The sequence below is a fragment of the Manis javanica genome, chromosome 6 (genome assembly GCF_040802235.1).
Source record: "Manis javanica isolate MJ-LG chromosome 6, MJ_LKY, whole genome shotgun sequence".
Lineage (NCBI taxonomy): Eukaryota > Metazoa > Chordata > Mammalia > Pholidota > Manidae > Manis > Manis javanica.
This window is the reverse complement of record NC_133161.1, coordinates 89,014,886-89,039,565: the sequence shown is the minus strand read 5'-3', so window position 1 is coordinate 89,039,565 and position 24,680 is coordinate 89,014,886. Positions and strand designations below refer to the sequence as shown.

At 48.7% G+C, this 24,680-nt stretch overlaps 1 protein-coding gene across 10 annotated transcripts in view; it reads left to right on the top strand.

Annotated features, from left to right (window-relative positions):
• ATXN7L1 (ataxin 7 like 1) overlaps window positions 1–24,680 on the top strand; it is a 221,302-nt gene that overhangs the window by 166,416 nt on the left and 30,206 nt on the right. For 9 of the 10 annotated variants that reach the window (XM_073239006.1, XM_037003593.2, XM_037003594.2 and 6 more), the window contains 4 exons: window positions 3,463–3,685; window positions 19,747–20,030; window positions 22,928–23,010; window positions 23,855–24,111. In XM_073239006.1, coding sequence (XP_073095107.1) covers window positions 3,463–3,685; window positions 19,747–20,030; window positions 22,928–23,010; window positions 23,855–24,111 — 847 coding nt within the window. Of the gene's footprint in view, window positions 1–3,462; window positions 3,686–13,963; window positions 14,815–19,746; window positions 20,031–22,927; window positions 23,011–23,854; window positions 24,112–24,680 lie in introns of those variants that run through there. The other variant, XM_073239005.1, reaches the window with a different exon arrangement.

Here is a 24,680-nt window from a genome sequence, read left to right as displayed (position 1 = left end):
TCTTAGTAGTGAGTAAAAAATACAACGGCCTATAAACTCTTTCTGGGCATGGCAAGTGGAATTAGAATAATGTTAAGGGTCTGCCTAAGGCAGTGCCTTGACCAAAAGGGAAAAGAAATGAGTAAGTCCGAAGCAGGTGAGGGCCTTTGTCAGAATGGTTTTAATACAAACCTGGAGCACTTTACCCAGAGACATTCCACCTGCACAGCAGTATCTTTTTGCAGAAACTAAGACCCTGTGTTCTTCTATCACCAGCCCACCCACTTCTCGGTCAAAAGACAAAACCCTGTAAGTTATCAATAGCTGTGTCCTCACAGACTAGAGATACACATTGAATAGAGCTTTCTGAAAAATCTGCTTACTTACTCTGCCTTACTCAGGACATCAGTTCTACCCATTTTCAAAAGCTTAGCCAAGTGCAGGGTGAAGCTCACCTCCTGACTGAAGCTCTGATCACACTGACCCCTGTTTCCCACTTTCAATTCTTATAGAGCCTTTCCCACCAGCACCAGGGGTGGCAAGCAGCCTAATTCGCAAATCAGGAGACAGAAGTGCACATCTCTTTGTGCGATACCTTAAAAAAGTGATAGATTCAATTCAGTCTGAGCAACAAGGAACAGTTTCACAAGTAGGAAATACTACTTTAATCTGATATTACAATACAAAGACTCAGATTTTTAAAATGAAGGGTAAAGGGCTGCTTCAAGTTTTGATGAATATTCTCTCCACTTGCCCTTTGGATTGGTAAGAAGAATTTACGGAACTGAAATATAAAACCAAGAAAACGGGTTCTCCGTTGTTTTAGTTTTTTCTGTGAGTTTAGCAGCAGAATGTGTAGGCAGCCGCAAACCAGGATTCTCTGAGAAGGTGATTGTAGAATGTCTGGTCTGGCCCATCCATTTTTCCCTCCTGGCACCTTTCCTTGATTTATCTTTATGTACTCATATTATTTCTAACTCTTAGTTTAGCAAGATAAAATTTATATTCATTACCAAGGTTTATCTCCCACTGGAACTGACGAATAGTTCTGCATACCCTTCCTGCTTACCCCCTCTGCCAGCTTGAGTGAGTGGTAGCCAGTGAGTGAACGGGAGCTGCAGCAAAATCCCAGGCAGTGGTGGTAAAAATTGAAGGTTTATTTTAGTTTTGGAAACCTCTACCAAAAAAAGAAAGAAAGAAAGAAATAGCCAAAAAAGACATTTCTGAAGAGCAGAAAGATCTATGGATCTGAAGTGAGAAACTGGGTTTTGGTCTCACCATTGCCACCAACTAGCTTAGTCCTGCAGGCTGGTACCTGACAACCTCACTAACTGATAGGTTATCCATCAAGGAGGTTGGATGAGCTGACTTTTAAGATCTAGTTCTAACCTCCAGTGATTCTCAGTCCTTCATTTCCTAATTTCCTGACTTCAAATCTTGGTCACAGTACACCCCATTTCCTGCCTTCCTGAGAAGAAGCTAGGCCCCTGCACGTGGCACAGAGGCCCTAGTCCTTGCATAGCCATTGGCCCTAACCTTGTGAAGTCCCCTCGCCTCTCCAGGTCTTCTTGGCCAGTCAGCTGTGAGGAAGGTGGAGATGCCTGGCTGTTCCTGCCTGTCTCACAGGGGTTGTAAAGGCCAGTACAATTTTACAAAGGATGAATACCTCCAAGGAAGAGCCTGCCTGAGTGAAATATTTCAATATTTGAGCTGTAATTATTGCTGTAACATTCAGGAATCATGAGGGATGAAGAGAGAAGGATCAGGTGTAAGTAGGCCTTGTATTTGTGAGAATGGAGTGGAAAGAGGCCTTAGAGGCCATCCAGGGACCCACCTCATTTACAGATAAAGACATGGAAACCGAGAATGTTTAAGTGGTGAACTCCAGGCTATAAGGCTACTAATGTGGTGTGATTGGAGTTGGAGGCTCGCTCTCCTGCCTTCCAGCCCAGGGCTGTCACTACTACATCGAAACAGAGACCCTGAAACAAGCTCTTGGTTTTTAAAACCTTCAGCAGGATGGCTCTGGGAACTGAACATATATGCAGAGTATATTCTGATTCAGTGAAGAGAAACTGCCCAGTTAAGTTATCCAGGGTGAGCACAGTAAAGGCAAAAATACTCAACAATCAGATGATCCTCAAAAACCTGCTTTTCCCCCATTCCCACTTCCTCAGAGGAGTAGAGCCATTCTGTTCTGAGATAACCTGGCATTAGGGAGCACAGAGAAACCCCAAAGTCCTGTCCCAGATAACCAAGATTAGTCCGACTTTCTTCTCCCAGGTCAGGGTGCCTAGAATAGCAACCAGAAATGTCTCACTAGTGAGACAAGCCTGAGACTCAGCCTGGAGCTGGAGGGCAGATGTGGTCTGCCTTCTTCCCCTTGTTCATTATCATGTTTAACCCAGATTTCCAGATTTGTGATCTCTAGTTCTTCCCATCAGAACATGTGTTATAATTTTATTTATTCAGCCCACATTAATTAAGCACCAACTCTATGTGGGGCCCTGTAGTAGGCACAAGAGAGGCAGTGGGGACTTAGAATTTCAGAGCCCTGGCCTCCTGGGGGTCCATAATTCCTAACTGTAATTGTGTGCAGAGTTTTGGGACCTGTGTAAATGTGCACTTATCTTTGGAGAGGTGTCCTTAACTTTGATCAAATCTGTTACCTGTAACAGTTAAGAACCCCCATGGTGGGTAGGGTATACCCTCGAACTTCATGCACCTGCTATCCCAGTCGGCATCCTCATCCTGTGCACTGAGTCAGCTGACGGAGGATGCAGCAGCAAGGTGTGTCTGCCCGGAGCGCTGGGATTTCTGTAGAACCTCAGCAAGCTGTGCCTGCCCGCCCGGGTCCAGGCCCCTGCCTGTGGATTCTGCCTCAAGCACTGATTCCTCCTGCATGGCCGGCCCAGCAGCTGTGGTCCTAGGCCTCAGTGAGCCCTGTAGAGGCCACAGTGGCAGATGGATAGATGCCAGGCCACTTGCTGGCTCTCTGAAGGCCCTTTGATGCAGCCCTTCTGGTCCTTCTGACCTCGGTGCTGCTGGGGGTCAGGTGCAGCAGTTTCCTGTTTGTTCTCTCGGGGGCATTGCCCTATCTGCTGCCCTGGGGGACCTTACTCCTCTGATCTGGGAATCTCTTCAGCTATGGGGTTATCTTACTGTGTTCAGCTGACACCTGGTGTTCTCTCTGCTAGTCCTGTGGAAGTGGCACGGCAGAAGGACAGCCTGATAAATACCTCCCATGAGAAATGTGGTGTTAGTTCAGCGTGCCATTTGATACAGAAATTCAGAATGTGGTCACTGCTGGTTGGTGGGGTAGAGTAGATGACAAGTTACAAGTAGTCAGAACTGAGGCTTCTGGGAGCTGATGATGCCAGACAAGCTCTTTTCTCTTGCCCATTGTGTGTCTGAGCGTGCACGGGTATGTGAGATTCACTGCTACAGACGATGTGCTGAGTTCTACTCTTTCTCCCTCCATAGAGAGAAGACACGGTTCAATGTGTAGACCTTCTCCCTCTCCGGCGCCTCCTCCCTCCCATTCCAGGACATCACTAGTACAGGCGAAAACAAAAGCCTGTTTCAGCGGCCATAACTCTGCCAGCAGCACCTCAAAGCCATTCAAAACGCCCAAAGACAATCTTCTTACCTCCAGCAGCAGGCAGCACACAGTCTTTTCTGCGAAAGGATCCAGGGATAAACCATGGTGAGTGTCGGTGCTGGGAGCCAGCAGCTGTCTGTCCTTACTGCTTGTTCCTGTCACCAGGGCAAACTGTGTACCCTCTGGCTTTGTTCCTGGGCATTGTGTCCAGGAATTTGGGGGACAGAGGAGGTCAGTGGCCAAATGAAGGGCAGGAACCTAAGCACTGGAGGGAACCCGGGACCTAAGGTGCCCTGGGCCTGACGGGGGAGTTTCTTCTCTTGCTGAGCTGCTGCACCATGTTGTGACTAAGGAAAGGGTAACGGGAAAATATGCCTCAGTTATATGGTCACCTCTCAATTTTCTGTGCCAGTGAGGAGAAACGTTGGAGTTGAATTATCAAACATGCAGACAGTCTGCCCAGGGGGAGGGCAGCCCTGGTCCCGGCCCCCCACAGGGCCTCCTGCCACGCCAAGGCTGCCAGCAGAGGCAGGTAACTGGGAGCTGACCACGGGAGGAAGTGAGAAAGTCCAAAGAGAATGTCACCCCTTTGATGGGGTAGGAGAGAGCCCATTGCAGATGACTGAAAAATCAGAAGCTTTTAATTCTTTTTTTTATCTCAGTCTTGACCAAAAAGTCAGGGAAAAGATACCTGTAGATCAGACAGACAGGAAGCCAAGCTGAAAACAAGGACAGGAGGCAGAAAAAGGAGTGGCTTCAAATTATGACAGGCCCACCTTGGGACATGGAAGGGTTGAGCCTCAAGCCTTATCTTTCAGGCCTCAGGTAGGCAGACAGGAGTGAGTGTGGAATCTGTCCAATATATCTATTTAAAGAGAAAGAGTGCTTTGTTAATTAATGGTAGTTAATTACCCTGAAGTTGATACCAATGGAAGCTGTGGAGTTAAGTCATCCATCAGTTGGTTTGTCACTGCACGCTGGAAATTATGATGACTTTGTGAAGAGCTAATTATGCCAGGTCAATTAAAGGGCCTCTTGGGCTGGAGTGGAGAGGTTTGGGCCCGGCTGTTGAGGAGCAGAGTTACCGGTCATGCAGGTGGGCCTCGTGGATAAGCTTTGTCTCGTGTGACTGGCAGGCTCTTGGGTCCATCCTGTCAGAGGGCATAGCTGGTTAGGGAAAACCCAGCCTCCGAGTGGCAGTTGGTGGCCTCTGGGCCTGCCTGCCAAGAATGTGAGTCTCTTATCTGTGACCTCAGAGTGCCCCTGGAAGATTGTTTGCCGAGGGAGCTTCAGGTGTCCTGAAAGAAGTACAAGCTCTGAATCATGGCCTGTGTACACTTCTCAGCTGGGTGACTTTGGGCAAGTTGTGTGATCTTGGTGGGCCTTAGTATTCCTCACCTGTAAAATGGGGCTAATAATAGTTCCACCCCATGGGATCAGTGTGAGGATTTCTATAAAAGCAGCAAGTGTAGCGTCTGGAACAGAGCACACATGTGATAAATATTGGTGCTAATGTCATTATGATCGTGTGTGCCCAAGGACAGAACCCCTAAAACCAGTGATAACCAGTGAGGGGTCAAATTTCTGAAAGAGGAGAAAAATGTCTCTTCAGGCTCAGACTGAAGTTAAGAATGAAAAAGGAGGAAATCATTTATTCAGAGTCCAGAAATGAGCTGCAGAGAAACCAAAAGAGGAAAGCTAGTCCAGGGTCTCGTGAGGAATAAGCCAGGAAACCTGGGGGTCATGGAAGACCATAAAATGAACACAGTACCTAATGAATATAAATGCAGTCCTGCGGGGGGTGAGACATAGCATCAGGTGTCCTCCCAGGAGGCACGCCTTTGCGGAGCCCCTGGGGTTAGATCAGTCTCCTCCAATTCACACCAATCTGACTTGCATTTATGAAGGCCTACTGTGGGCAAGGCCCCTTCAGCTAGAGCAGAAAGTAGTTTTGAAAGAATCAGAAAAAAAATGGCCAGAGTCCAAAGCAGAGAAACCAAAAGGATTGAAAGGAGAGAAATGACTCTTAGGAAAGAAAGGTCCAGAAGCTGGAGTGCTCCCTTTGTGTGAAGGGCAGAGAGCTAATGGGTGAGTTTACCTAACTTCAGGTAGGTGGGCATTCTGACCATGGGGCATGCCAGGAATGAGGCTGAACGCTGGCCGCACTATCCTTGCTATTCTCTCCTCCACAACCTGGCCGTCATCCCCTCCCCGCCATCACTGGGACGGATGCCGGCAGGGCTGGGCAGGTCTGGCTTGGAGGCTTCGAGGGCTCGGCCTCAGCCTCAGTTCCCGGAGGGTTCCCCGGAGAGTGGAGGATCTGTGCCAGGAAGGTGTGGACAGAACTGTGGCTTAGCAGTCCCCGTCTCTTCAGAATCCTGTTCCCCTGTCCCCTCTTCTCTGGGGTCCCACCCTTGGCCCCTGCTCTTCTCAAACCATGTCCCTTCTCTGGACGCCCCATCCATACTCATGGTTTCAATGCCTGTGTCTACACTCATGACTCTCAAATCTCCATTCCCAGCCCATGGCTCTCTCTTGACCCCTGGGTTCAAACACTCAGTGTGACACCTGACATCTGCGTTGGCCGCACTCTCCTCCCTGTTTTCTCCTCCACACCCTGGCCGTCCCCTTGCCGCGCATCCCACTGGCCACCTTCTTTTCCAAACCCTTCTCTCCTCATTCACTTGCTCCTTGCCAGCCACCTGTTTTGCTGGTGTCTCCTTTTAATCCCCATGGCACTTTATTTCCACCTTACCCGTGACTCTCTCTGTGGTCTTCCATAGGTTAGACCTCCTGTATGCCCTCCACTCAGTAGTAATTGCAGGGCCTCCTACATGGTAGGTCCTCACACTCAGCAAACACGGTCCCCTTGTCAGTAAATATTTGTTGAATTGAATGAAATGGATCTGACCATTGAAAGGGATTCAAGGTTTCCATTCCTGGAGACGGTTAACCTTTTGTCTAGAATTGTTCAGACTGAAACTATCCAGTAGAAATACTGTGTGTGCCACACGTAATTTTAAATTTTCTAGTAACCATATTGAAAAAAAATGAAAAGAAACACATGAAATTAATCTTAATAATAATACAGTTTATTTAGCCTAATCTAGCCACTATATTACCATTTCAACATGTAATCAGGGAAATGGTTTCCACTTTTTTTTTCCATACTAAGTCTTTGAAATCCTGTGTGTCATTTATACTTACAGCACATCGCAATTTGGATACTCAATTCATTGGCAATTCTTGATCCATATTTAGATTTCATAGAAAGTTAGGGATTATAAAATAGATTTGCATACCCAGGGTGATCCAAACATTTTCTGTTAAGTGAATCAAGTATGTGTTTTTCAAATGTAATGAATTAAAATACAATAAAATTTAGAAGTCAGTTCCTTAGCTACATTTTAAGTGCTCAGTGGCCACAGAACACAGGTCTGGATACCCAGGTCAGTGACCCTGTGTGGGGCCCTCTGGTTCTTTGATTCACAGGTATGTTTGTGTGGCTCCTAGGATCTCTCGAATGTTATGCTCTCCAACAGTAGTATGGAATTCCAAAGTGGAAGGATTTCGCTCCTTTCCCATATTAGCCTGCTGTTGCTCAGTGTATGGTGGGAACAGACCTGGGGGACCCAATCGGGCCATGCAGAGAGTCCCTTGCCCAAGTTCTACTGCTCCCCTGCTCCAAAGGAGCTCTGTGTCAGCCCCTAAAGGTCAAGAAAGCGTAAGCCTGCCTGCAGGTGCTGGGCTCTGGCCTTAAGATTTGATGCAAGAGTAGGTTAGGGGCTCCCTTTCCTGAGGAGCTCAAATTTACATGTACAGCAATAAAAACACCACTCCTGAGTAAAGGCTGACCTCGGCATCTCACGCAAGGTTAAATGATCTGTGGGCTCGTTGTTCTCTCCCTTCTGTGGCTGGGGAGGTTCAAAAATAACTCTGCATTACAAGAAAGGGGGGAACAGGGAGGGCCTCTCCATGCTGTCAGATTTGTCCCCTGCAGATCTGCCTGGCAGTGCCTGCCCCGCCCAGCCCCCGATCCAGCTCCTGGGCTGTCAGAGCCTCTCTGCACTAGTTCTCTGTCCTGCTTGGGAGACCACTCCTGGGGTGCCAGAGGCCAGAGAGCACCCTGTCTGGTGTCCTGCAGTGTGGGTGTCCATGGAGCCCACAAAAGGCAGAAGGAAGTGGGCAAAGTGACTCTGTCCCTGGATCAAGAGGGAATTGTGACTGCTTGGCTTTTGTTTTGATTGAAGAATAGCTGATATTGCTTGGCTGTTTTGAGCTAAGATGAATGTTTCAGCCTTCATGTAGAAGCCCCTGCTTGGCCAGGGGACCGGCCTCGGCACAGGGATTGGGTCAGCCAGTCTGATTTCCCCACCTGCTGTCACTTCGCTGCCCTGGCCCAGGAAGTGAGCCTTAGGGGAACTCAAATCCACAAACCCACTGAAGTGGTTGGGAGCAGGGAGAAGGTTTTCCTCCCCCACATGGCTTGTTGCCTTCTCGTTGGGCCTTATCAACCCACACGTGTGTGCTGAATGCTAAATATGCTCAGCTATTAAAAATGCAGGAGATGAGCCTGCTGCTCCAGAAGGAAAATGAACCAGGGCAAAAGAAAACTCAGCAGGCTCCCTGACCTCCTGTGGGCATCCCACAGTGTGGGGGAGGTGTCCCTCTCCTGGCTAGGCAGGGCTCCTCTGAGCTGAAGGGAGCATGTCCTGGAGTGCAAGTGCTCTGGAAGCCTTCCCGGCGCCCCGTGGGGAGGGAGGTGATAACCAAGAGGCCCTGGCCAAGCACCTTGGGAGAAACGAGCCTGGCTTTCACCTCCTGTATAAACAGGTGTAAATAGGTATCTTGTATTTCTAGTATTGATGATTCCCAGACGATGTGGAGCGTCATCTCAGGGCTTCCACCCAGCCTGGGAAATGCTAGAAACCCAAAGTGCTGCAGATCCCCAGGAGAACTGACCCCTCTGATCACCCAGCTTCCTGAGCAGGATCCCAGCAGAGGCCTCTCTCCGGTCAGCTCGCCCCTCTCCCTGCCCTTCCTCCAGTCTGCTGTCCACACCCCTCCCCAGCACTGTGTGTCCTAGGTCTTGATTGCTTGCCTACAGAGTAGAAATGTAACCCCTTTAGAGGTGGATATACAATCCAGCATTTCCCGCTTGTTCAACTGCTACTGCCAATAATTTCACCCCTCTACTTCATATTCCAGGTGTCCCAATCTATTTGTAGCTCCTCAAACGACCTCCATATGTGGGCTTGTGCCATTTCCCTTACCAGGAGCAACCTCCCGACATGTGCTTAAAGTATTTGTATGAGCATCATTTCCTCTATGAAGCCTTAATGGACTTTTTGTACAGACTGAGATGCTCCTTCCTCTAAGCTCCCATTAAGACTCAAGATGCCACTATAAGAGCTCGCATCATGTATTGGGCTTACTTGCACCTTTATCCTCCCCTGCCCCCAGCTAGATCATGGACTCCTTGGCATCCCCAGAGTTTAACCCAGAATCTGGCATCCAGACAAATGTTTCATAACTGGATGTATCATGAGTGAGTGAATGAAGGAGTCTGAAATGGAACTGCTCCTTCCCCTTCCTCACGTTTCAGAGACTTTTCTGATGCAAAAGGAAACAACAGGTATAAACAGATATCTTTTGTGTCCTTGAGGAGAAATCTGAGTGCCCATTCCTGTCATGGAGCTCTTTATCCGTGTTACAGTCACTGACGTTAGGATGGGAGACCCATGGCCCTCGGGGACAGAAAGGGCAAGAAGGGAAGGTGCTCTCCTCTAAATTAAAGAGGAGTTAAGTATTGCACATTCCGACACCACAACCCCTGCATGGTGTTGGTGCCCATGTCCTGGGATGTAGTTGACCGGCCATGCAAAAAACCCTAATCAGAAGGGAACTGAGGGGCTGGAATGGCCTTCCACAGAAATCCCTCCCTATGTTCCCACTTACAAATCCAGCCCCTCCCATGAGGGTGCAGGGGGACATTGTGAGGCCCGTAGTGGTGCAGGTTTGGTTGACCAGGCTAGGAGCAGGCAGGGTAAGAGAGAAAAGGTGGGTGGACAGAAGGAAACAGTTGGCAGTTACTATGACAAGTCGCAGAGGGAAGGAGTGGAAGGGCCAGAATATCCAAGCACCCAGCGGAGACTGTCCCTTCCAGGACAGGGAGGCCTGGCAACTTAGACGTCTAAGTGCTGCCTGCTGGCCGGGTTTTCAGAAAATCAAGGTAAGGACAATGGACAGCTCCTTGGGCGTAAACTCAGCTGGCCTTGTCAAGGCACACAAGTGCTCAGAAATAGGGACTGGAGTCTAGGGAAGAGAAATAGAGGTTAGGACAGCTGGGGAAGGCAGGACGGAGAGAAGGCGCATGAGCCAACAGGACAGTAACCATGGTCCTCCAGCATCACAGAGCATGCTGTAGTTTTTAGAGGAAGTTGCTGGCCTGAGATCACATACACAGCTGGGCAGCGGCAGAGTGGGACTCCATCCCAGTCTTCTCACTTCCAGCGCTGTGACAAAGAGCACCACCCTTAGAGCCACCTGAAGTCAACCCCGTTTCTGCCCTTCCCTTTGCTCAGTGAATGAATGCTCTGGGGCAACCTTTCCAAGCCTCAGGCTCAGGAGTGATGATTAAACAAGGTCCTGTGCTGAGTGCACAGCCTACTGCCCAGCACACAGCAGGCACTCAGCATGAGTGTCAGTGGAGAATGAGAGTTAGGATGGGGGGTAACAAGCAAGCTGCAGGCTGGTCCTTACATAAGGCACTTGTCCTGGTGGAGAGCTGGCTTGGTTTTATTGTATTACGTGCTTTAACCTTCATTGAGAACATTAACTCATTCATCAAACATATATGGAGCGCTTCCCTAGTGCCCAGTACTATGTGATGTCAGTGGGCTGATTCTGGAGCAACCTACACACTCGGTCATGGTCCCTGTCCTCGGGTAGCTTGCTGTCTGGCCAGGCACATAGACAGAACTGAAACCTCGCCATCTGATGTGGTAAGTGTGGCACAAACACTTAGGAAGGAGCTGCCAGCACTGAGAGAGAAGAGAGCATTTCATCTGGATTTAGGCAGATGGGGAGTGTTCATGCAGAGGAGGAAAGGAGGGCTCACCAGCAGAAGATTCCACCCAGCCCACATGGAGGCGCAGAGCCAGGCAGAGCACCGAGTGTTCAGGCAGCAGAGAGAGTCCCACGAAGCTGTGGAGAAGGTGCAGGGCAGTGCTGTGGGTACACTTCAAGGTTGGACTTGGTACTCTGGGCAAGGGGAGCCCTCACAGCCATCCAGGCAGCAGGATGGCAGGGGCACTTGTGTGGTGGTGACTGAGTGGAGACGGGTCAGAGCACGGAGACTGGGGTGGAAGGACTAGGGCGGGACCACAATGGCGAGGCCTACACTGATAATGCAGGAAGGGGCCAAGTGTCCAGGGAGGGCCATGGTCTCTAACTGGATGGTGATGTTGTACACATTGTTTTTTAAATTTCCCAAGTTTGCTGTAGGTCAGTGTGAAGACTAAACTCTTGAAGGTTTAAACGTAGTGTGCTTAAATGTTCTGAATGGTTTTGGTTTGGGTGAGTACTGGGTTCCACTACAGAGCAGGGGAAAGCAGTGAGCAACACCTGCCCCCCAGGCCACTTGAGAGGGAAGACACTCCCTTGGGGCGCTGAGAGGCAGCCGGGATGCTGTGCCTTTCCTTCATCCCCAGCATGCTCAGAGCAAGCTTCCTCAACGCCAAGGCTGAACCCAGGTCTCGGCTCCCGGCCTGCCGTGGCAGAGGTGGGCGATGTTCTGTGAAGAGGTCTCTTCTCTCGCTCTGGGCTGGTGGCTCCAGGGCTGAAGGGACACAGTCCATTTCTGGGCCGCGCTGGCTTTGGAAAGTAAGGGTCAGGCCTAGCAGACAGGACAGCTTGCAGCTCCACAGCGGGAGCCGATGACCTCTGGTGGCCACAGAGGGGAGCGTCACTGCTTGTGCAGAGCCTGTCCTGGACCAGTGCTGGGGGCTCTGACCTGGTCTGCACCAGCATGCCATCCAGAATCCACTTGCTTCCTCTTGATCTCTGCAGTCTCAAATCCTGCCCTCAAAGTTCCTGATGCCATTTATGTATTGATGTGAATTCGCTGGGTATTCATTTTAATTGTGAGGCTGTTAGTTATCATACGTGGAAGGTAAGGCACTGAGTAGGTGCAGTATGGGGTTGTCTTAAATCCCTCCTAGGCCCACTGCCCGCAGCTGCGCACCTGTAGGCAAGTTGGTCTCAAGTGCACACTCCAAAGACAGCCTGCCCAGTGTCATTTCCCCTACTGGGCCAGGACTCAGTTTATCCTTCTTTATCTTACTTTCCTGTATGGCTTGCTGAGTTTTCCCACAGTCTGGGGCATTACGACTTGCCAGGAATGCCGTTGAGTGTCTGGTGATCTCCCAGTGGGTTTGGAAACCACCGTCTGAGCTCCATGCCTTGGGAAACCCTGATGAACAGGAGTTCCAGCAAGACTCACAGAGGCTGCTGGGGCCTCGCACTTCCAGGAGCTCTGGAACAGCCCAGGACAGGTGCATACACTTAGGCATTATGTATAAGCCAGCAAGGACCCCCGTCGCCAAACTTCATTTCAGGACAACATGTTAGTATAGAGGAGGCTGGCATCCTGCTCACTCTCCTTCAGAATGTGTTATCCAGTTGGGGGCTTTAACCACCAGTCTGGTCTCAGGCAGTGCCCAGAAGCAGGTGGGATTGTGAATGAGGGCTGAAGGCTCCTGGGAAGGATCCCCACATCAGGAAAGGCCTCTCACCTGGTTCTGTTCCTCGTCATCACTTCACACCCAGAAGTGGCCCGTCACTCAGGTGAACATGGAAGGCCACTTGCCCACCCATCTTCTGCCCTTGCCTCCTCTCACCTCATCCACCCCTACTTCCATGGTGAGACTAGAAGAGCTGCGAGGACAAAATTTTCTGATGGTGACAATGACGTATACCCCAGAAGCATCAGGGTCATAGGGAGAGGGTGTGTCATGATCCTCTCTCCCCTTCTTGCTTTAGATCCAATTTATTGAGGGCCAACCATGTGCCCAAAACTATGCTAAGCACTTTGTATGTGCTGTTATCTCATTTAGTATCTTTCATGAGCTTCATTTTACTGATAAGGAAACTGAGGCCCAGAATAGTAAAGTCCTGAGATAAGCCAAGCCGGGCAGCCACATATGTCCATGTGGGTTTTGCTTGGAGGCCAGGAATAACTGAGGCAGGTGCTCATCCACTTACCACGCTGGCCACCCTCTCCCTAAGTCACACAGGGTCCTTATGGGCTTGCAGAAGCCCTGCAACCAGGAAGTCAAGTGGTTTTCCCACCTTGCTGCATTTAGCAATAGAAAAGGCAGGATTCCCACCTTGCTGCATTTAGCAATAGAAAAGGCAGGATTCAGATCTAGGTTTGTCTGATTTCAAAACTTATATTCCTAAACATTCTCCTGAGTGACCTTCCAATACCCTCCACATTCAATGCATTTGCCAGAACAGTGGTAAGATACAGATCCTCAACTTCGCCCTACTTGTCCTTCCTGATTTTATTTTACTTGCTTCTGGCCACTTACACAATTCATCAAAGACAACTTGTTTGCTTCTCCCCACCTCTACTGGCTTAAGAGAAAGTCCAGCATCATTCTTCTCAGCAGCTTATCACCTCCTCCCCCAATTTGGACAGGGTCTCGGCTTATCATCCAGGTCACTGATGAAGATGCTGTCACCATCTTGGCCAGCAATGGGCCCCTGTGAGCTCCGCTGGGTAGCACGCTGGCCTGGCCCGAGACCCCACTAACCAATCTTTTTTTGCCTCTGTCGCCAGGGCCACTCACCCCCAGTAGCTGTGTGGTGTGACCAAACTTTCCCAGTTTACTAAGGGTGTGAGGTTGGGTGGGAGGGAGCCCAAAACCGTGCAAAGGCCAGGAGAGATTATACACCATACTTCCTCATTGACCACCAGACCTGATACTCTGCCACAAAATTATATTAGAGTCATCTGGCAGATTTTCTTATTTACCATTCCCTGTGGCTGAGTCCCCTGTTTTGTTTGCTTAAGGTGTTCACAAATTGGCTTTCTGAAAATTTTCCCAATCTTTGACCCAGGTTTTAAAAAAATAACCATTTATTTATTGGTCAGGATTTACGTAGAGCCTCCTATATCTGTTGTACCTTGGTAGGACTTTGTAGCTCCATCATTCAGGCTGATTCTTAGTGACTGTCTGACTCCTAGCCTTTAAGAGTGGCCCAAGTATTTCCTCAACTTAAAGAACTTAAACTTTGCCCTGAGAGCAGCTCTCTAAATGCATCTACAAAAGCCAAAAAGAATTTCTTCTTTGAGGGTCTTTTAAAATAGAGTAAATTCCTTTTTATTTGGGATGACTGAAATGCAGCTTAGAAGGCAAGAGGCTGAGAGAGATGGCCCTTCCTAGGACCTGCCAGTAAGTCAGAGATCCTCAAAATCCTGCAGGGTCACTAGCACAGGCTCATGGGCCTTTGTTGAAGGAACTCGTAGGAAGAAATCATCATCAGAAACATACGCCACAGCACAGCAGATACCATATGTCTTCAGGCTTCTGCCTGTCAAATGCTTCCCTTCCCTGCCCTGGTAAGTGGAGCACAGCTGGCAACGATTTCTGCAGGCCTAAAGCTTTTCTGAACCATTCTTTTAAGGCTTATCGGTTGATGATAAAAGAACAAATCATGATCGCCAGGAAAGCGTAGCTGGCGGGAGAGCAGCTGGCTCTGAGACCCATTGGTGGCCCTTGAAATTGCCCCATAAGAATCTCCACCTCTGTTCTTTTGCAGACTCACTGAGCAGGGAGGACAATCTACTTGGTGTCAGAAGAACCATTTTGCTTATAGCCAGAGGACCGTTCTGGTCCCCAAAGAAAAATTCAGACAGGCTGAGCCCCCAGGAAGAAGGCATGGCAGCCCAGGAGAAGCAAGATAACCATCTCCCCCAACAGAGCGAGGAGGGTGGAGAGGACTGTAGCTGTGGGATCCCCTCCCAGGACCCCAGACAGAGCCACAGAGATAACAAGGAGATAACTACTCCCAGTATATTAGACACAGCAGGGGGATGAGCTACAGCCTGGGCTCCCTGAAAGAGTTCATCCCGAGCGAGCGAACAAAACAGGCCTTATGAAAGCAGCGGGGAAGAGCCGGGACTCAACTTTCCCTTTCAAATACTGCTGCTCAAAGAGAGGAAAATGGTGAGCTGATAAACGCAACTAATTGTGAACTCTGGGAAGTGTGTGAGTGTACCCCTTAGGACAGAAGGGGAAGGAACTCGAGGGGCTTTGACTGACCTTGGGGTTAACTGCCAGGCTTGCTTATCAAACAGAAGAGTCAGTCTTCGGGTATTGCCAGTACCCGTCCACCCAGTGCCTAAGAGCATGTGCAGGCATTTGAGTGACTGATGAGACCCAGACGTTGGGGGAGACGCCCAGACTGTGAGGCAGGACTCAGACTCTTTTGACTTCTTCCCAAATGGAAAAAAAGGAAACCTGTTATTCAGGGCCCACTGTCCAGGGCTGGAAAAGTGATGGCAGAGGAAATAGGGGTGCTGAGAGAGAGGACATGGGAGAAAGCAGAAGCCAGTTCTGACATGACAGTTTCCAGACAGCTGCACTGTCCCTCCCTGGAGTGCAGACACAGGCAGGGACCTGCATGCAACAAGCAGGGGCTGCGGCTCCCAATAGCTGCTTAGGTGAGCCAGAGCGCTTTCTAAAAAAAAGCTGGAATCTGAGATTGGTTCTCCACATCATGTGGAACCACCTTATGATTATTTCCTCCTTTATTCATCTGTTTAAGATGGGGTGTTGCGGGACTTGCCAGTAGTGGGAAGAAAGAACACGAAACACGTGGACCAGTAGCTGATGTTTATACTGGGGATTGAGGGTGGTCAGGTCAAAAAGGAGTGTTTTTCACCCTTTTCATTTCCCCTGGGGATGTTTGACCCTTCCCACCATCACTGAGCTGCTTGCTTCCCTTTTTGCTCCAAACTCCGAGCAGAAGTACCTTCTCAGCTCAGGCCAGAGGTAGGTTACCTTAGAGGGGAAGCCCAAAACCTGTGGGGCAGAGAAGGGAAACTAAAGGAAAAGTGTCAGGGGCAGCTCCCTGCTTCTCCCCCTTCCCTCTAGTAATGCCTTCTCCATGAGTTAACAGATACCCTTAGAATTCCCACCCTCAACAACTCACGTTCTCCTCGCATTGCCAAGATGTGGCCCGCTTATCTGGCGTCAGGGGGGTTTACTCAGGGGCTCAGCTCCTTACTGACTCACCTGGTCTTTGAGACCTTTGAAACATTCTCGATCAGATTTTTCCCCCAACATTTCCCATTCCAATCCAAAAAATTTCAGTGCCAGAAGACTTCACCTTGTTTCTCATGGGACCCAATTCCACATCCAGCCTATGGGTACTAAGATTGAAGTCTAACCAGAGTTCCAGAAGCATTGGCAGTAGAGGTCTGAATGGACCACACATCATGTAGTGGAGAAAATTTCAAATTAGATCAGTCATAGACATGAGCTGGCCTGGCTCAAGCTCAGTAACACACACTTGGGAAGAAGCAACATCAAAGAGGTGAGTCACCTACCGCTATTCCAGTGGCCAGACCTGGTGCACCTGTGCCCTGTGGCTGCTGTAAGGGGCATATTGGAGCTGGACATTGACTTCAGGGGAGAAGTGAAGACTACTGTGAGCATTTGAGAACCACTTGGCTTGGTTTTTAAATTTATTTTGGTTTGTGCAATTGCTCTGGATTATTCTCTCCCAACATCATATCTTTGCTGAGCTCATGAGTACTCAATATGTGCCCAGGGCATGTTTCACAGAAACTGGAGGCCTTCCCTTTATTCATACCAGCTCATGCAATAAGAACTTGATCTTAGAACTTAAAGTACTAGCGTGCTTTCCTGAACTTACTTGTCTTCACAAGGAAGTATATCAGAGAAGGCTACTCAGGATGCTAGAGTATCACCCAGCTACTAGTCTGCATCTTCACATCATCACTTGAAGCATTTTTTCTTTTTTGCTAAAGAGAAAAGTCAACAGACCAGAACAAGGATAACAAATCAACAAGAGCTTTTTTTTCCCTGTAAAATCCATCTTTTTATTTATTTATTTATTTATTTTGAGAGGGCATCTCATATTTATTGATCATATGGTTGTTAACAACAATAAAATTCTGTATAGGGAACTCAATGCACAATCATTAATCAACCCCAAGCCTAATTCTCAACAGTCTCCAATCTTCTGAAGCATAACGAACAAGTTTTTACATGGTGAACTAGTTCTTACATAGTGAATAAGTTCTTACATGGTGAACAGTACAAGGGCAGTCATCACAGAAACTTTCGGTTTTGATCACGCGTCATAAACTATAAACAATCAGGTCAATTATGATTACTCATTTGATTTTTATACTTGATTTATATGTGAATCCCACATTTCTCCCTTATTATTATTATTATTATTATTTTTAATAAAATGCTGACGTGGTAGGTAGATGCAAGATAAAGGTAGAAAACATAGTTTAGTGCTATAAGAGGGCAAATGTAGATGATCAGGTGTGTGCCTATGGACTAAGTATTAATCCAAGCTAGACAAGGGCAACAAAACATCCACGGATGCAGAAGATTTCTCTCAAAACGGGGGGTGAGGTTCTAAGCCTCACCTCTGTTGATCCTCAATTTCTCTCCTGATGGCCCCCCTGCGACTGTGCCTGTCTTAGGTTGTTCCTCCCTTGAGGAATCTTACCCGTCTCTGGCTAACCAGTCATCTTCCAGGGCCATACAGGGAGATGTAAAGTTGGTAAGTGAGAGAGAAGCCATATTGTTTGAAAAGGTTAGCTTTTTACTTCTTTGCAGATTTATGCCCTGTGGCTTCTATGCCCAGCATTTGTCTTCAACAAGAGCTTTTTAAGCAGGCTATTATAATATGTATTGTTAAATTCAGAATATTGAAGTATAAGTTGCATGAGTTTTGTAATGGGGAGGTGGGTGTTTATACATTTTTACTTGTAAAATACAACAAAATTTACCATCTTAACCACTGTTAATGTATAGTTCAGTGATGTTAAGTACATTCCCACGGTAGTGAAGCCAGTCTCCAGGACTCTCTTTTGTCTTGCAAAACTGCAAGTTGATGCCCATTACAGAACTCCCAGCCCCTTCCCCCCAAACCCTGGCAGCCACTCTTCTGCTCTCTGTCTCCATGAATCTGACCACTCTGGGTATCTCATATAACTGGAATCATGGAGTATTCATCTTTTTCTGACTGGCTCATTTCACTTAGCTTGGTGTCCTCAATGTTCATCCATATATCAGAATTTCCTTCCTTTTGAAGGCTAAATAATACTCCATTATATGTATGTACCACATTTTGTTTATCTGTTCATCCACTAATGGACACTTTGGTTGCTTCCACCTTTTGGCCATTGTGAGTAATGCTGCTATGAACTTGAGCATACAATTGTTTCTTTAAGACCCTGAGTTCTATAATTTGTGTCTTTTAAAATTGAGTGAAAGGATGAGCCCAGAGGAATTCCATATCCCATGGTTCTGCATTTTTTAACATTTGGGAGAAAATCAAGAATGTGGCACTAATTTCACCAGGTACAGTAGTGTCTTTATAGCCTCTTCATGTGCTGGCTTTTCAGGGTTTCTTATGCTGTTCTTAAGCTGTATGTGACTGCTCTAAGAATTGCCATTAAATGGAAGGTGGAAGTTCAGTGATTGAGAGACTCTGATCAAAGGCAGACTTGTCATTGACTTAGTGCGTTACTAAAACCCACCACTTCAGTTTCCCCTCGCCTGGGATTTGGAGTCCCATGCCACCCGTTCCAAGCCAAGAAGGCCCTAGGGTACAGCAAGTGAAGTCCAGCAGCAGTCGGCCCCACCACTGAGTGCCCTTCTCTCTAGACCTATAAATAACACCTGTCATCCCATCCAAAGTCCGAAAAGGGACAGGGACTGAGGGTTGCTGAAATAATTTCATGAATGACTTGATCAGAGAATGGTCTGTGAATGAATCTTAGAGAAGAGAGAACCAGCCAGCCATGTGGACAGATAAGACTTCTCCCCTGCAAAGCCAGCCTCTCTTTCATGCCCTACATTGTCTGCAGGAATGTATAACATTCTAGATCATTCAGCATTCAGATAGTTCAGTCTGCTCCACTCTCAGCTCAGAGATGATGATTGGGGCAGGGAGCCCGGGGGCAGGGGGAAGGAATGAAGTGTTAGCATCCTGCCCTCCTGCAAGGAGGAAAGGAAATTTGGTTCAGTATCAAAGCAAGTCTCATCTCATCTTTCAAGACCCCAAGACAGAGTCCTCCACAGCCCCCCAGACACAGGGTTCTCCAGCATTAAATGCACAGAAATCAAATGCATATCTGTTACAGGAGAAATAGCAGCAGGGAAGTGGGATGGTGACAAATTCTGAAGAGCAAATATACACCTTTGTGCTCTGTCTTCTTAAAATTCATCGTCTCACCTGCCAGCCTTGAGAATTGCCTATTTACATAACTAGCTGCCTAAAATGGAATATTAGATAATGCTACATGGCGGCTCACTCATTTTGAGCCCATCCCCAGGATATGAGTGATGCAGAAGTCCTCCAACAGCATGTAACATGGCCCGCTGGCCTGCAGCCATGCCTCCGTGCAGTGTGAGCGTGTCAGCACTCCTGAGCTAAGCAGATGTCAGGCCAGTCACTGGGATGGGAGACCAGCTGAGCACAGGGGCAGGGAGGAGGTGGCATGGTGGCACATTGTCTTCAGGGGATAAACAGGATCTCTTCCTGAGCTTCACAGTGGACACCTTGTTCCACCCAAGGTGCTCTCTTGGAGCCTGCGGACACACAGAGGCTGAGAAGAGGGAAGCTGTGGGATCTGTGGGGACAACCAGTACAGGAGGTAATCAGCCAGCTCTGATGCCATCCTGGCACTGGGCCAGCCTTGCACCCCCTGTTGGTCCTTTTCACAGCACAAATCTCCCTCCCATCAAAACGGGAACCATGCTGCTCGCTTATAGGAGGAATATAAGTGATATGGAAGTGTTCTGATAATGATAAGTGGGTGTAGCTTCTCAGCAACCCAGATATATCAAAGAAGGCAACTGTGTGTTTGTTCATTTATTTTTCAGCGTTCCGGTTCCTGTAGTCAGTTTAGAGAAAATTCCTAACCTAATGAAGGCAGATGGTGCCAATGTCAAAATGAACTCTGCAACCACTACTGCAGTCACCGCCTGCTCCATCTCATCCTCTGCTGTCTCCACCCCACCTTTAATTAAGCCGGTCTTGATGTCCAAATCAGTGCCACCTTCCCCAGAGAAGATCTTGAATGGCAAAGGAATTCTGTCCACCACAATAGACAAGAAACACCAAAATGGCACCAAAACCAATAACAAGCCTTATCGGAGACTGTCAGGTACGCATCTGTGTCCTTAGAATCTGTCTCATGATTAGATGCAATTCAGCTGCACCTCTAACTGAGGAGTGATGTGTTCTTATATTTAAGCAGGTCTGTTTCATTTTAAGAGGGACACAGAGTTTACCTACAATCAGGAATCCCCACTGAAAAATGCCAGGGAGAAACTGGTTTTCTTATTCTGGGGCCAGATGAGGTCTCTCTCCGGGCTTATGTTTTGTGGGAGTTATCCTAGAGACCCAGGAGGCAGGGTGCTGTGTGCCAGCTCCAGCAGCCCAAGGGTTCTGAGGTCCTGGTGTCAAGCTGACAGGCTGCAGTGCCTCTGGGTTCTGTGGAAGCCTCGCTGCTGTGAAGGTGGCCGGCCCACGGGGGTACCTCATGGTACAGCCTTGTGCTCCCTTCAGTGCTGTCTTCCCCACTCTCCTTGGTCTACTCGGTTTCCAGGTTGACGCTGTTGTCTGGGGCTACAGCTGCCTTTCCAATATAATCAGTTGCAATTCCTATTTGGGACACCTGGACTGGCTCAGCAGGCAGGGTGTGTGGGTCTCTCTCAGACCTACTTCTCAGTTTCTGAGCAGGCGCTTGGGGTGCCCACAAAGGTGCACGTGGCCAGTTTTTGAGGCAGTGGTTGCCCTTGGGGCCCCCATGTGGATGATACTGGCTTTGGATCTGTTGCAGAACTAAATCTGGCAGTTCTACTTGCTCCAAAAGGCTAAGAAAAACTGAAGTTTATAATTTATTCACATACCCTGGGCATTATCAAATGTGGGCCAGAAAAAAGAAAATAGTGAAAGCCACTCAGAGAGAAATTATGTCACCTGGAATAAGTATAATTCTTAAACACTCCAAGAATTGTGGGTCATTTCTGTGTTGTACTTTGTGTTTATCTGTATTTCAGTTTTTTTGTCTTACATCTGTAACTTTTAAAGAAATTATTTCTTAAAAGTGTCTTGGGCTCAGAGCATTCAAATAACACAGGCGTTTTACCCTAAAAAACCTTTCTATGTACTGTTCACCCACTATCGAGAAAGAAAGGTAGAGCCTGGTGCTCTGAGAGCATGTGGGTCTCCCTGTGTGGCTTTCTGGCTCTTCTTGTTCTCTTCTTGAATGGAAAGGTCAATTTCAAGCTGCAGGAGTGGGTGGCACTGTCCCTGGAAGACCAGCAGGCCTGGCCAGGCACCGTGTCCGGATGCAAAGCATGACCAGGGCTTCCAGCCCGCACCCCAAACTGAAGTCATTTGGGGGTTGTTTGCTGTTTGTTGGTTTTGCATTTTGTTGGTGGTTCTGTCTCATTGGGTCTTTTGCTTGTTTCTATCTCGCTTTCACACTTGGCAGCCAGCTCGTGCCTCCAGCCAACAACCTGCTCAGTTCCAGGCGCGTACGAGTGCTGGTGTGGATCGAGGCCGGGGCCAGCTGCCGGGCCTGCAGGACGGAGGTCCGTGCCAGGCTCCTGGTGCCTGGTGCCCAGGCCCTGCTTGTTGGGCAGACAGGGCTTGGAAACAGGCATCTCCAGGCCTACTAGCTTTCTGTTCTTAAAAGTGAAGCTTAAAAAAAAGAAAAAGAAAAAGATATGACAAAAGCAGAAAAGAGGTGGGAGGCATTTTGATAGCCACCTGGGAAATCTAAGATCTAGGAATGGTTGTACTGCACACATCATTGTTAGCTCTGTCCCAGCCACCCCACGACCCCCAAACCTTCTTTTAAAAATAGACCGCATTCATTTATCGTGCTCAGAGTTTACTGCACCAATTTCAGGTTGCTTTCAGGCTAGATAACCTCTTCTTAGTGTACTGCCATTTGAAGCTCTTAAGGAGACATTCCACCAAATTCATACCTACCCACCCTCACTGCCCACCCACACTGCCACCCGTGTCCCTGCAAGGCCCAGAAGAGCTGTGTCTTCCTGCTCTGCAGGCCTCGGTGTTTGCTCAGTGCCTTTCCGAAACAGCACAGGCCATCTGAGAGATGCAGCTTGAAAGCCCAAAGGGTTCTTAAGAGATTGTCTCAGCTCCCCTTCTTTTCCAGGGGAGGAGAGTGTTTTTGTTATTGAGAGGGGACAAATGTTCCTAAATGGGCCCAGAAAAGAACAGGTTCCTTAGAACTAACCTCAACATGAGCCATCAACAGTCCAATGGAAGGCAGGAAGCTGGGGAAAGCCTGTCCTCCCTTCAACCATCCTTCATCCCAGCGGGCCAGCCTGCCTGGGCCAGTTCCCATGAGAAGCAACAGACCTCGTGCTGGGGCAGAGCAGGCTGTGAGACAGCGGGCCCTTCCCTCTGTGCACCTTCAAGTTAAGACTCACAGAAGACTTTTCCCCTGCCTGCGACACCCCCAGAATGTTCCTGCCAGGTGCACGATTTTTCTGGTCAGCGAGACTGTGTGGAAAGCCTGTAGTAAGGGCTTTGCAAAGCCCAGAGACAGAAAGAGATGGGTCACACTGACTCGTCAAAGAATAATCTCCCACTTAACTGGCTAAAACTAGCTGGAGGGCAGGGTGGGGAGGGGAACGATGCATTCTCAAAGCTGCCCAGACAAAAGCGGCCCTTGGGCCTCAGGTGGCTCTCCCTGGTCTGCAGCCAGCCCTGCTCAAAGTACCAAGTGCCCACAGAACCGTTTCAAGTGGGATAAAGTGTGAGAGTAGCCTGGCCTCTTTCCCTCTGGGTCTGCCCCCCTTCCGAAGCTGGACTTGGAACTTGGGGTTCAGAGGGAAGCAGCATTTTCCCCTGAGTGGTTCTTAAAGCATTTTAGCAGCCGGTTGAGAAAAAACAAAAAAACAGATTGCCTGACAATGTCTCACTTGTTGGTGCAAATGTGCATTTTTTTTTTAATGTAGTCTTAATGCCAAATTCTATTTAGTCTCCCTTTTTCTTATATTTTTTGTTTGTTTCTTAAACCAGAGAGAGAATTTGACCCAAATAAACACTGTGGAGTATTGGATCCCGAGACAAAGAAACCTTGCACAAGATCCCTCACCTGCAAGGTATTTCTCTTTCCATAAAAAATACTTCCTGCTCTGGCTGGGGCCTTTGTCGAAATGTTTGCATGCCACACTCTGCACACGGCAGGGTGTGGAACCTCGACATGACCCCCAGCTGTTCTTTGTAAGGGAAATGCTTTCTTCTCTTCCATGGTAGCAGAGTGCCTGCTCAAGCTGGCTGGCTTTTTAAGAAGGAAGAAAAAAATAGGCTTCCCCTGTTACTTGTGAGGCCAGACAGTAAATTGTATTTATAGGCACTCACAGGCGGTTCTAAGCCCTGCTACGTTTTAATGTATGCAGGAGCGGCGGCGACGGCGGCCTGAAAGGCAGCCCTGGAGGGGAGGACGGGCAGCCGCACCCGCATCCGGCCACACCGGGGCGGCCAGGGGCACAGCTGACCCAAGGCAGCAGCCACTGGGTAGCCCCCAGCCCCATATTTTGTTCTGAACTGCTAAGTGCTTCTTGGGACCGAGGCTGTGGCCCCCGCCTGGTGGCTCTGTGTGTCTGAGCAAAAGCGAGCTTCCCACCTGCGCCTGGGTGAACTCTAGCTCTCCCTCACCATTGCCTTCACCAGAGAGGTTCTTGTGGGTCCTGCGCTGAAGCTTGTGATCTTATGCCATTTTTTCTGGAGGAAGCTTTGGCTTCTTAACGCCAGGAGCATAGGGCATGGTTGCGTTTGTGTGGTCTCTGCCTCTTCCCAGCCGCAGAACAGGAGCTGTTGCCTTGAACTTGACTTTGCAGGCACCTCTAAATGCCCATGAATTGCTGTTTCTGAGATGGAGGGCCTGGGGAAGCAGGTTTATGCGCTGATCAAAGAGGCTGTGCTTTTCATCTCTCTTCTCCTTAGACACATTCGCTGAGCCACCGGAGGGCAGTCCCAGGCCGGAAAAAGCAATTTGACCTCCTTCTGGCGGAGCACAAAGCCAAGTCCCGGGAAAAAGAAATTAAAGATAAGGAGCATCTCCTGACTTGCTCAAGGGAAGTACTTCCAAACCTGTCCGGGCCGGCACAGGACTGTCTGCCAGGATCTTCAGGGAGCTCTGGGCCAGAACCTAAAGTCGCGTCCCCTGCAAAATCCAGGCCACCTAACTCTGTGCTTCCTAGGTAAGTCCCGCCTTGGCGATAGAAGCCCCAAGTCCTTGGACAAGTGACTCTGCCTTGCGGGGTCGTGTGTGGTCTGATCATGTGTCAAACAGAAGTCAGAATAGTCCAACCTTTTAAGGTGGTTGTGACGTTTAAATGAGATAATGGGTGTGAGGGGCTCAACCACATTGTGTTCGGTGGGTTTTACTGCTGTCATCATGACCATCATCACTGTTGACATCATCCTTCCTGGCAGACCTGTATCAGTCAATATGTGTTTTTGCAGAGCCAGAGTAAGCTGGGAATAAATACCTGGAAGGATGACATATCAGCCACCAGGTGACTTTCTGGTTGTCTGGGTTTTTAGATGAGTTGAACATTCCTGGAGCAGAATGGGGGACACCTGGGTAGATGGAATAGTCAGCACAGCATAGGAGCCCATTTGCCACAATGCTCTGTGACTTTTCCCTGTGATCAGGGGGTGGGGGAAATTGGTCTGAGACGGTTAAGTTTCCCCCACACCAAGCAAGCTGAGCCCCTTGTTTGGTTGTCCTGGACAGAAAGTAAAAAACCTGAACAAAATGAAAACC